This window comes from Phyllobates terribilis, unplaced genomic scaffold (genome assembly GCF_046119375.1).
Source record: "Phyllobates terribilis strain yellow unplaced genomic scaffold, ASM4611937v1 Scaffold_30__1_contigs__length_15301838, whole genome shotgun sequence".
In the NCBI taxonomy this organism is placed as follows: Eukaryota; Metazoa; Chordata; class Amphibia; order Anura; family Dendrobatidae; genus Phyllobates; species Phyllobates terribilis.
The window spans coordinates 526,775-539,710 of NW_027362790.1; the positions used below are offsets into that span (position 1 = coordinate 526,775).

Sequence of the window (12,936 nt, forward strand, 5' to 3'; positions counted from 1 at the left end):
CCGAAACAAGTCCGGGTAGAGATGTTACAGTTAGAAGGCCACAGGTAGATGGTGAGGGTCCTTCTTTACAGGTCCAGCAGTGATGGTGGATCGGCTGTACTCCGCTAGATGCGGAGCTTTTCTGTCTTTTAGATGACACTTGGGCAACAGCGACAGCATGCAAATGCACGAGCTGCCCTGGATAGTCCACGCCGGCAGGATGATAAGATCCGGCGGAAGATGGAACCTAAGAGAAGAGAAATACATACAATGTAAGTGATGGGACTCCATATTACATGATGCTACTGTGCGGTCAGTGTGGCCGGCCGGACAGCAGAGGAATCTTATTCACACAGATGTCCGGGGTCATTGTCAGCCATCATACATGTGACAATCCCATCACTGACAGATGACATCTGCTCCCCATGACTTATTCTCATCACTAACATCACACAACATGGAGATGATTCTCACACTTACCTCGTCTCTTTTTCCCCTTTTTCCCATTTTCTGAGTTTTGTTGGTCTATACTCAGATTCATTTCAGATTTTCTTTCCTCTGCAGTTGTAAATTCTGATCAGAAAGTAAAAAAAACTCAGTAAAGAAATATTCTTATAGGATCTGCTTTGTGTACTGTATATAGAAGAATTGTTCTAGTCCTGTCCCCTATAGTCCTGATAATCTGGCATTGCATTATTATAGGGCAGAATAAGTCCTATATACCGTTCATGACCTAATCTGAGGGGCATTAGATGTATCACTGATATGGAGCAGTAAGCGCCCTGTGTGCCGCCACGTGGTGCATCACTAATGAGCGATATTCTACTATAGGAGACGATGTCTTCTTATATTGAAGTGAGTTCCTGGATGCTAAAACGTATTTTACAGAATCCATGAAAACAATTCCTGGATAAAATGAAGGAAATAGAAATACAGTATGGGCCCATGGAAAATATAATTGGGATCCATGAAACCTGGACAACATAGGAGACCTAATACAGAAAAACCAAATATTTGAGCCTTGAAGTCAACATTCACCTTTTGATGCTGTACATACATACCTGATGATGGGGACGAGGAGGGCAAGCTGTTTATAGCATTGTCGCTATCAGATTCAGAAAACGATTCTTTCTGCCTGTCAGGAAGAATCAGGGGGTCGGACCAGAAGACCCAGGAGGTAACTTCCAACTCTCCCATTCTATGATTTAAGAAAAACATGTAAATCACAAGTCAATGCAGAATAAAAGGGGTGGTCTCACTAGAAGAACACCGACTAGAGGGCCTAATAGGACATATGACTGTCATAGTGAGGAAGGTTTTATGCTCCAATCTACCTTCTATGGATCAGAGCGAAAAACAACTAGCAATAATGGCTGGCATGTAATACTACATCTCTCCTACAGTATGGGCAGCTCTAATACGCGTGAATGGCTGCAATTATGGTCTATTATCACCAACGGTTTCTGAAGCCAAAAGCACAATGACCGCTAATCATTGAGGCTGAATTTGATATTATGGTATTTATGTCCTATATTATATGTTGTGCATATATATCAGCCTGGAACTCCCATTAATGACCCCATAATCTACTCACATTTCTGAGATATTTGTATTGGTTGCTGGCGTACACTCTGGAGGAGACTTCTGGTCCTCATCATTCATCGTTCTGGTAGTGATGGTACAGAGCTAAACATGGACAAAAACAAGATATGAAATACTTTTTTTTACTTTTAGAGGTCTTTTTTGTTTCACATATTTTGGATTTATTGATCACATACGGTACTTACTTTAGAAAGCCTTTCAGAAGATGATGTAAAATTTTGGAAGTCAAGGTTCTCATTGTTCTCACTTGTACCCTCCTCATCCTCTGAGACCGAATGGTCTATTTCAGAGTGATCTACAAAAGTAATGAAGTATTATTAGAGGTTGTTAGTATAAAACAGGCGTCATTTATCACAATATTAGTGGGTACTGATTATTACATTTTATGGAAGACAAGACAAACAGCCGCTTAGTCTAGATGATGTCTTCTTCTACTTACCGATAAATAAGCTGTTGTCCACATCTGAGGCAAGCTGAGGAATGTACTCTGGCTTCTGACTTAGAAGGTTGTTAAAATCTAAGTCACTCAGGAATGGATGACTCTTGATCTCAAGTGATCCTCCTGGAAAAAGAACAAAACAAAAGTGATGTGGACATTGTCAGAGATTGCTTCACATCTGAACAGTTTAACTTAATCTGAATTAATGACATAACTGAGTCAACATGAAGGAAGAAGACTGAAAGTCTTAGTGTGGAGAACTAGGAATGGACAATCTGATAGAGAAGTGTTGATCCTCAAGGACATGAGTGATAAGTGTGATAGGTGAATATTAATACTAATATGAATAGTATTATATCTCTTACCTGTCCCAAGTCTATCTGCAGGATTTGTTCTGAGCAGCTCAGTAATCAGGTTCTGTGCATTGGGAGTAGGAGCGGAATTACAATCCCAAATTATGTCACCTGTTATACAGAAAATAAAATCTCTTTACTGGACTGTAAGCTAAAGCAAAGTAAACACCTAAACCAATGTAACTGATCAAAGCAATGGTCGGATCATTCCACTTACCAATGACAATCCTGTCATAAAGCTCAGCTACAGAATCTCCATCAAATGGTACAGATCCCGTGAGAAATTTATGTAGGATTATCCCCATTGACCACCAGTCAACAGGTCTTCCATAGCCTTCTTTGAGGATGACCTCTGGGGCGATGTAATATGGGGTGCCACATAACTGGAAAACAACAGAAGATAAAGATGAAAATGATAAAATGGTTATTATAACACGTTCTCGCCATAAAAACACAATGACAAAAGATAAAATATCAATGGAAACGTTCTCTAGAAATGAAGAATGTAGAGAAGACACAATAGTGTGATGAGATTTGTAAAGAAAAAAAAACATATGCCAAAGGCAAGGTGAACAGATGGGGTATATTAGTTAACCAAATACCAAAGCAAAACAAAGAAAACCCCTTAAAATATAATCTTTAATAGCTACATTTAAAAGCACCCATATCAATATATGATGACAAAATGCATAAAATGTACAATATATGGGTAGTGGGATAAACGTAGGATAATTGACATGCAGGCTTGCCCTAGAGATCCCAAATGGGCTGAGATCCCGCCTGCCAGTGGAGGTTGACACCCTAGCTAATCGGTTTGGCGCCCCCCTCCACATCGGCACTCCCTCCGTGACCCTATCCACCCCTAGACAGACATACACATATACAGATAATGATGAAAGGCAGACAGTCATGTCGCTGCTAACATGCTGAATGAAAAAAAGGCAATATTCAATGTATCAATTATATGGAAACAGGGAAGCTGATATAACGTAGTTCCACTAGTACAGATAGGATATCAAATGCACCAATCTATACACAATTCAGTATGATATATAAACCATCATTCAGAAGCCTATTATAGATACATAAAGTACATCAGTGCTGGCAATTACGGGCAACAAGAACAATATTATAAAAGCACGTGTGCTCAATTAACGGTAAACATAGGAACATAAATATGTCCAAAGTAGTAACAAGTCACCTATATAATGACATTGAGCATGAAGATAATAGTCTAGGACAGACGGTACATATAGACAACCTCAAAATCCCCCTGGCTAATCTATAGTCAGGACTGATCTACACAGGACACGTCCAAATGTTGGGACAGAGCATTATCCAGTGTGCGAATTACAAAAAAAGTTGCCAAAAAAGCATTTTAGTCAGCAGTAACCAGAGGACTTATCTGTAAATTGTCCCAACACGTTTCTCCCCCTCCTAATTTGGGGTTCATCAGGGGATCATATTAGGAGATAGCCACAATGAGTCAGTGGACAGACGCGGGAGATAAATACACCCCGATCGGAGAATACTGCTGCCGCCACATTTTATGGATTTTGTCTTTATATATTGATATGGGTGCTTTTAAATGTATCTATTAAAAGTTATATTTAAGGTCTTTCTTTGCTTTGGTCCTTGGAGATTTGTAAAGAACAAGCTAAATTCCTGTAAGTGTTACCCACCTCACGGTCCAGGAACTCCCTGGTGATGTCCTCCGCTAATTCCTTGTAGGTGTTGGTTTTTGGTATCATGACACCAACTTTTGAAATCCCAAAATCGGTAACTTTTATGTGTCCAGCAGATGTAATCAGGAGGCTGTGGAAGAGAAGATGGTTTTAGCCTCACAGACCGTATGATAATAAATGATAACTTCCCCCCTTTATTATACTACGAGGGGCACTTACTTATCCGGCTTCAGGTCTCTGTGCACCACACCGTAGCTATGGAGGTATTCCACAGCAAGAACCGCTTCTCCAAAGTATAAGCGGGCCAAGGGGACAGATAGAGGACCCCTGGTGCTTAGGAGGGTCTCACAGTCACCACCTATAGAAGAAAGGAAATATGACCGGTGAGTGGTTTATACAGCAGATCACCATGATGTATAATGGGAAGTGAGCGGAGACATTGGGATAGGAGAGAATATAAACAGATATAATGTATAGTGCACATAATATTAGTCTGAATCGATGGAGAAATGTCCTCCATGTAACTAATAACATAAAGTGATGTCACATCTCGTCTACAGCTGGAGATACTGACATGCTCAGTGCGGACTTACAGGGAGATCACACAGACAGTGGCGGACAGAGAAATCTCAGGGCCCCATAGCAAAAGTTCTAACTGCACGCCCCTTCAAAAAAAACCCTTACTGAAGTCAATCGATGTTCTCAACAGCAATACACCTTTTATAGCCATTTTAGCATATGATGCTCCCAAAAATGCCCCCACCCACAGACTGAGTTAGATATCCCCACAGTGAAATCTTAATCCAGTTTCACCTTACAGATATAATGTAGCACCTGTCTATAATGTCCCCACTCAGTATGAGGCCAGTCACAGCCCCCTACTCAGTATAATGGCGCCCACAGCCCCCCCTACTTAATATAATGGCCCCCATAGCCCCTCAGACAATATAATGGTCTCCACCACTGCCCACTCAGTATGATGGCCCCCAAAGCCAATCAAACAGAATTAGGATCCCCACACAGAATAAGGACCCCCACTGCACACCATTCAATATGAGGACCCCCAGGGGGTGTAGGGGCATGTACAGTCACCAACTCAATATAGCGGCATTCACAGTCCCCTATAGCCCCTCACACGGCACACCATTCAGTATTATGGTACCCACAACCCTCAATTCTCAGTATTATGGCTTCCACCAATCTCGCAACTCAGTATTATGCCCCCACCAGCCCAACAACTAAGTATAATTGCTCTCACCAGCCCCACCACTCAGTATTATGGCCCTCAGCAGCCCCACCACTCAGTGTTATTGCCCCCAACAGTCCCTCCACTTAGTAGTAAGGCACACAATAGCCCCACTACTCAGTATTATGGCCCCCACCAGCCTCAACACTCAGTATTATGGCCCTCACCAGCCCCACCACTCATTGTTACGGCCCCTACCAGCCCCACCACTTAGTAGTAAGGCACCCACCACTCAGTACTACCACCTCCACCAGCCCCACCTCTCAGTATTATGGCCCCCACCAGTATCAACACTCAGTATTATCGCTCTCACCAACCCCACTACTCAGAATTATGGCCCTTATTAGCCCCACCACTCAGTGTTATGGCCCCCACCAGCCCCACCACTTAGTAGTAAGGCACCCACCAGCCCCACCATTCAGTACTATAGCCCCCACCAGCCCTACCTCTCAGTATTATGGCCGCCACCACTACTTAGTGTTATGGCCCCCACCAGCCTCACCATTTAGAATTATCGCCCTCACCAGCCTCACCACTCAGTATTATGGCCCCAACCAGCCCTACTACTCAGCATATGGTCTCCACCTGCCCCATCACTCAGTGTTATGGCCCCCACCAGCCCCACCTGTGCAGTGTAAGTACTGAGACTCCACACTACAGATGCAATATTGTGGCGACATCGAAGAACCTGCAGTACACGGAGTCTCGGACCCATCTGCGGAGGCTGAATGGTGGATTTAGGAACCTTTGGCTCCCTGATCCACCATTGTTTTCATCGGTATTCATATTCTGACAATGTGAATACCACTGAAATTGTGATGACAGGTGGTGGAATGAGGCCCAGTGCCGAGCGGTGCCAGGCCCGATCTGACTCACTGGCACCATAGCACCGGTGCACACAGATCAATGAATTTCCAGGCATCTTGGTAATAGAAAACCTACAGTAAACGCACTGTGAGGATGTAACTGTCCTAATTATCCTAATTATAAGAGCAGTGATAAGATGTAAGCAGACATGGGCTGAATATACTGCAATATACATGTCCTACCTCCTACATACTCCATGACCACACACAGGTGAGATTTTGTTGGAAAGGAGCAGAGCATGGAGACCACGAAGGGACAATCTGCGAATGTTAGGATGTCCCTCTCCAGAAAGGCCAATGCCACTCTTTTTGGAGTGTTCAGGTTTCGCTTGAACATTTTCTTCAAAGCAAAGATCTGGTGTGAGTCTTTATGGTGCGCTAAGTAGACGGCACTGGAGAGAAAGAGAATCAATGGTTAGAATGAATCTTTACTACAAGAACATCTATAGAAGTCATTATATAATGTTTTGTACTAATGTTTAATGGTAGAAGTCTGTCCGTCACTGGAAATCCATGTCTAGAATTTGATAAAAGATCACTACATAGATCACCTATGGGAGGTGTCCACAATGCCACGTCCGCCGGAGCCCTCACCCAGGTCACATTACAGGTGAGAGAATCTACTGAAATTATTCTTGGGCAGATTCACTACATTAGACCAGTAGATACGATTCAGTGCAAATAAAAGTTGGTCCAAATTAAAAGTGCTCCAATTGCCATAACATGACGTTAATTATGCTCCCGCATACCCCAAGACATAACAACATAATAAATGGAGGGGAGCGAAGGAGTTACAAAAAATGAAACCCATTATAGCCACTTGTCCTCTGTGCCAGTCTTTATTGCTGAGACCAGGGAGTAGACTCACATGGTCATGGTGGAGGTTGGGGGGTGCAGATGTCATTGATGAAATTTCGTGTCACCCCCTCACTTGACCATGTGTTGCCAATTACTCTTATCAGTTCGCTAATGGATTCCGAAAAGAACAGACCGGTGCGGAGGATCGGGAAGCTCTGATGGGGGTGGCAGTGTAAGAACAGATGAGGGTCTAGGACAGGCAGGTGTAATATATTATTCTATTTTAATCCCTTTCCTTAATAGTTTGTTTTCCTACAGATCATATAATTTCCCTATGATAACACTGAAGGGAAGAGGACAGAGTCCGGAGCATTGTCATTGGGAACCTTGAGAAATGTGGATTATGCCAACAGAAAACTCACCCAAAACTTCCACTGCTGATCAGTTTGGATGTCCCATAGTCGCTCTTATGCGGCTGTCTTGACGGGGTCAATGATTTGATCACGCTCTATAAAAGAATAAGAAATTATATAAAGATATAGAAGCTGCTGGAAAAAAGCTCCAGATGCAAAAACGTCTCCCTTCTGTCATCTCCTCTTAGAATAGAGACATCCCATGGTTATATGGGGGACAATACTGGAGGTGTCATTCACGCCCCATAATCTGGTGATACACCGACATCTCTCTCCATGATACTTACACCGTCAGATTCTTGGATCTCCGGGATCTCACAGATTCTACTGTCAGCATCCGCCAACACAGTTGTTTCTAAAAGAGTGAAAAAATGATGAAGAAATAAAATGTATTAGACGATATTAATCCTACATATATATTACAACAATATAACTCAGACATGACAAGATGTCTGTAAATGGGAACAATACTTATTATATAGGGATTCTAAATATGAGAACGTACGGAGCATCCATGAATAAACATAATGGAAATGATGAAGGACTCCCCCAATCATCACATGAATGAGGACCCCCCCACCCTCGCTGTACATGTGAGTGATGGTAAGAGAGCTGAAGCGTAGGAGCCATATGCAGATTATCCTGGAAGTGCACTGGGGGCGTGTCACAGTATGGATTTCTTCTTCCACGCCCCCAGTGCACTTCCATGCTGATTTGTATACGGCTTCTACATTAGATTTCCCTTGACTGAGACATTGGATTTCTGCAAAAAATTATTACAGAGAAATGGCCAGTACAGTCATTCCACAATATGCAAAAATGTGCTGACAGGTTCCCATTACACAGAATATACAGAGTAAATGTAAGATTATTCCCTGTTGTGTATAATATCTGGATATTTCTTGTAGGAGGTCGGGTGATCGGCTTACCTGTAGTCAGATCGCTGTTCAGTCCCGGGATTAGATTTTGCTCGTCTTTGGTGTCGCCTTCTGCTGTTTCCTGGTAGATATAATATATATAATTAACATGTGGAACCTTACACTAAATCATCACATAGATAAATCAGGAAGGACTAAACCTGCATTTACAGATGCAGCCAATTGTAACTGTACAAATCAGACGTGTGCTAGAGAAGATGACGGCTCCTTACCAGGCGTTCCAATGAGCGAGCCGGACGCTCCAGTACACACAGGACTTTTTCGGCCAGGTCTTTAATAAAAGCCAAATCTCCATATTGAGATCTTTCTTCAGCCTACAAAGAGGAAAAGAAACAAAAAGGAAAATTTTGAGATGAGAAAGGTCACAATGGAGGAGGCCGCCATTGTATGTGACATTTGCTCCTCTCTGCAGATACAATAACTCTGGGGACTCATCGTGTTTTATATTGGAGGAAAGAAACTTCTATCCCACCATTATCTATAATATAACCAGGGATGGGTCCTTCTTTCCGAAGCCTCTATAGACTGCGCAAGCGCACTGTACCTGCACAATGTGGCCGCAGACAGAAGAACACATCCAGACCGGGAGGAGGACGGGGATGGAGGAGGAGTGTGGTGCCAGAAATAGAGGTATGCATCATTTCATCATGGCTATGGGGGGTCTCCTGCTAAAAGTGGGGAGGCTATGGAGGCAGTGGCGTACCGCCAATGGCGGCAGGCCACGCCACTGCTATGGGGCCCGTGAGCCGGGGGGGGGGCCCATAGCAGTCGCCTGCACCGTGTATGCCCCGCATCGGGGCCCTTGCAACAGGCTCCGCTCCCAGGCCCGGCGTTAGCACCCGGGCAAGTGCCAGGTCCCTGAGCAGGCAGGGGGCCCCACTCCGCTCAGGGCCCCGGCACAATACTTACCTCTCCCCGTGCCTCCGCAGCTCCGGTGTCTTCCGCGTCCTGTGCTGTGACGTCTCAGGTTAGAGGGTGGGATGACGTCTTTCCACCACACCCTCTGCTGAGCAGTCACAGTGCAGAGCGGGAAGACAGCGACGCTGAGGAGTCCGGAGCAGAGCAGCGGCAGCAGGTGAGGTGAGTATGTCATTTTTTTTTTTTTTTTAATGTATGGAGGCCTGGGGCCCATACACTATATAAGGGCTCGTACACTGTATGGAGCACTATATGGGGGCCAGTATTCTGTATGGAGGACTATATGGGGGCCCATACACTGTGTGGAGGACTATATGAGGGGCAGTATACTGTATGGATGACTATATGGGGGCCAGTATTCTGTAGGGAGGACTATATGGGGGCCCATACACTGCGTGGAGGACTATATGAGGGCCAGTATACTGTATTGAGGACTATATGGGACTATATGGGGGCCAGTACACTGTATGGAGGACTATATGGGGGCCAGTATTCTCTATGGGGGCCAGTATTCTGTATGGAGGACTATATGGGGGCCAATATACTGTATGGAGGACTATATGGGGGCCAATACACTGTATGGAGGGCTATATTGGGACCCATACACTGTGTGGAGGACTATATGAGGCCAGTATTCTCTATAGAGGACTATAAGGAGGCCGGTATACTGTATGGAGGACTATATGGGGGCCAGTACACTATATGGAGGACTATATGCAGGCCAGTATACTGTATGGAGAGGACTATATGGGGGCCAGTATTCTGTATGAAGAATGTCTTATACTGTGTGGAGGACCATAGGGAGTGCATTATACTGTGTGGAGGACCATAGGGAGTGCATTATACTGTGTGGAGGACCATAGGGAGTGCATTATACTGCGTGGAGGACCATAGGGAGTGCATTATACTGTGTGGAGGACCATAGGGAGTGCATTATACTGTGTGGAGGACCATGGCGAGTGCATTATACTGTGTGGAGGACCATGGCGAGTGCATTATACTGTGTGGAGGACCATGGCGAGTGCATTATACTGTGTGGAGAGGTGTGGGGCCATTATACTACATGGAGGGCTGTGTGGGGGTCACAGTTGAGGGATCATACTGTGTTGGAGTCACCATACTTTGCCTTGAGAGTTGAGGTGGGGTACGGTAGAGTTATTATACTGTGCATGTGGAGGAATTCACCATGGGGGTAACATACTGTGTTTAGGGGGGGCACTGTTGTTGGCATCATACCTTATGGGGAAATAAAAGAGGAATCTAGGACTTCAGCAGGAGAAAAATTACTGTGTAAAGGCTGGAAAGTTATGAGATATGCTCTTCCTTGACCCCCGACAATTTTCACTTTTTTGGAGGGGCTCCATTTAGCGCTTCTGCTATGGGGTCCCATGATTCCTATGTACGCCCCTGTATGGAGGTCTCCTGCTGGACGTGGGGAGGCAATGGGGGTCTCCTGCTGGATGTGGGGAGGCTATGGGGGTCTCCTGCTGGACGTGCGGAGGCTATGGGGGTCTCCTGCTGGACATGCAGAGGCTATGGGGGTCTCCTGCTGGACATGCAGAGGCTATGGGGGTCTCCTGCTGGACGTGCGGAGGCTCTGGGGGTCTCCTGCTGGACGTGCAGAGGCTCTGGGGGTCTCCTGCTGGACGTGCAGAGGCTATGGGGGTCTCCTGCAGGACGTGCAGAGGCTATGGGGGTCTCCTGCTGGACATGCGGAGGCTATGGGGGTCTCCTGCTGGACGTGCGGAGGCTCTGGGGGTCTCCTGCTGGACGTGCAGAGGCTCTGGGGGTCTCCTGCTGGACGTGCAGAGGCTATGGGGGTCTCCTGCTGGACGTGCGGAGGCTCTGGGGGTCTCCTGCTGGACGTGCAGAGGCTCTGGGGGTCTCCTGCTGGACGTGCAGAGGCTCTGGGGGTCTCCTGCTGGACGTGCAGAGGCTCTGGGGGTCTCCTGCTGGACGTGCAGAGGCTATGGGGGTCTCCTGCAGGACGTGCGGAGGCTATGGGGGTCTCCTGCTGGACGTAGGGAGGCCATGGGGGATCTCCTGCTCGATGCGTTGAGGCTATGATTGTCTCCTGCTGGATGTGGGGTGGTTATGGGGGTCTCTTGCTGGACATGGGGAGTCTATGGGGGTCTCCTGCTGGACGTGGGGAGGCTTTGAGGGTCTCCTGCTGGACCGGGGAAGGCTATGGGGGTCTCCTGCTAGACGTGCAAATGCTATGGGGGTCTTCTGCTGGACGTGGGGAGGCTATCTGGGTCTCTTGCTGGATGTGCGGAGGCTATGGAAGTCTCCTGCTGGACATGCGGATGCTAAGGGGGTCTCCTGCTGGAGAGGTGGAGGCTATGGAGGTCTCCTGCTGGACGTGGGGAGTCTATGGGGGTCTGCTGCTCGACGTGCAGAGGCTATGGGGTCTCCTGCTGGACGTGGGGAGGCTATAGGAGTCTCCTACTGGATGTGGGGAGGCTATGGGGGTCTCCTGCTGGACATGAGGAGTTTATGGGGTTCTACTGCTGTACATGGGGAGGTTATGCGGTATCTTGCTCAATGCATTGAGGCTATGGGGGTCTCCTGCTGGACGTGTGGAGGCTATGAGGGTCTCCTGCTGGACGTGAGAAGTCTATGGGAGTCTCCTGCTGGACGTGCAGAGGCTATGGGAGTCTCCTGCTGGACATGCAGAGGATATGGGGGTCTCCTGCTGGACGTGAGGAGGCTATGGGGGTCTCCTGCTGGATGTGCGGAGGCTATGGGGGTCTCCTGCTGGACGTGTGGAGGCTATGGGGTCTCCTGCTGGATGTATGGAGGCTATAGGGGTCTCCTGCTGGAGGTGGGGAGGCTATGCGGGTCTCCTGCTGGACATGCGGAGGCTATGGGGGTCTCCTGCTGGATGTATGGAGGCTATGGGGGTGTCCTGCTGGATGTGGGGAGGCTATGGGGGTCTCCTGCTGGATGTGCGGAGGTTATGGGGGTCTCCTGCTGGATGTGTGGAGGCTATGGGGGTCTCCTGCTGGACGTGGGAAGGCTATGGGGGTCTCCTTCTGGATGTGGGGAGGCTATGAGGGTCTCCTGGTGGACCAGGGGAGGCTATGGGGGTCTCCTGCTGGATGTGCGGAGGCTATGAGGTTCTCCTGCTGGACATGGGGAGGCTATGGGGTCTCCTGCTGGATGTGTGGAGGCTAAAGGGGTCTCCTTCTGGACGTGGGGAGGCTATGGGGTTCTCCTGCTGGACATGGGGAGGCTATGGGGGTCTCCTGCTCTATGCATTGAGGCTATGAGGGTCGCCTGCTGGATGTGGGGAGGCTATGGGGGTCTCTTGCTGGATGTGGGGAGGTTATGAGGGTCTCCTGCTGGACCACGGGAGGCTATGGGGTCTCCTGCTAGACCTGCGGAGGCTATGGGGGTTTCCTGCTGGACGTGGGGAGGCTATAGGGGTCTCCTGCTCGATGCATTGAGGCTATGGGGGTCTCCTGCTGGACGTGTGGAGGCTATGGGGTCTCCTGCTGGATGTATGGAGGCTATGGGGGTCTCCTGCTGGAGGTGGGGAGGCTATGCGGGTCTCCTGCTGGACATGCGGAGGCTATGGGGGTCTCCTGCTGGATGTATGGAGGCTATGGGGGTGTCCTGCTGGATGTGGGGAGGCTATGGGGGTCTCCTGCTGGATGTGCGGAGGTTATGGGGGTCTCCTGCTGGATGTGTGGAGGC

At 47.5% G+C, this 12,936-nt stretch overlaps 1 protein-coding gene across 1 annotated transcript in view; it reads right to left on the reverse strand.

The window, feature by feature from the left end:
* LOC141178780 (microtubule-associated serine/threonine-protein kinase 3-like) overlaps positions 1-12,936 on the reverse strand; it is an 85,102-nt gene that overhangs the window by 42,455 nt on the left and 29,711 nt on the right. The window contains exons 2-15 of the mRNA XM_073660622.1: positions 8,532-8,633; positions 8,311-8,380; positions 7,669-7,736; positions 7,391-7,476; positions 6,354-6,562; positions 4,278-4,416; positions 4,056-4,188; positions 2,591-2,756; positions 2,386-2,484; positions 2,021-2,143; positions 1,767-1,876; positions 1,574-1,665; positions 1,041-1,177; positions 460-552 (exon numbers count right to left, since the gene is read on the reverse strand). Coding sequence (XP_073516723.1) covers positions 460-552; positions 1,041-1,177; positions 1,574-1,665; positions 1,767-1,876; positions 2,021-2,143; positions 2,386-2,484; positions 2,591-2,756; positions 4,056-4,188; positions 4,278-4,416; positions 6,354-6,507 — 1,246 coding nt within the window. The 5' untranslated portion in view covers positions 6,508-6,562; positions 7,391-7,476; positions 7,669-7,736; positions 8,311-8,380; positions 8,532-8,633. The remainder of the gene's footprint in view (positions 1-459; positions 553-1,040; positions 1,178-1,573; positions 1,666-1,766; positions 1,877-2,020; positions 2,144-2,385; positions 2,485-2,590; positions 2,757-4,055; positions 4,189-4,277; positions 4,417-6,353; positions 6,563-7,390; positions 7,477-7,668; positions 7,737-8,310; positions 8,381-8,531; positions 8,634-12,936) is intronic.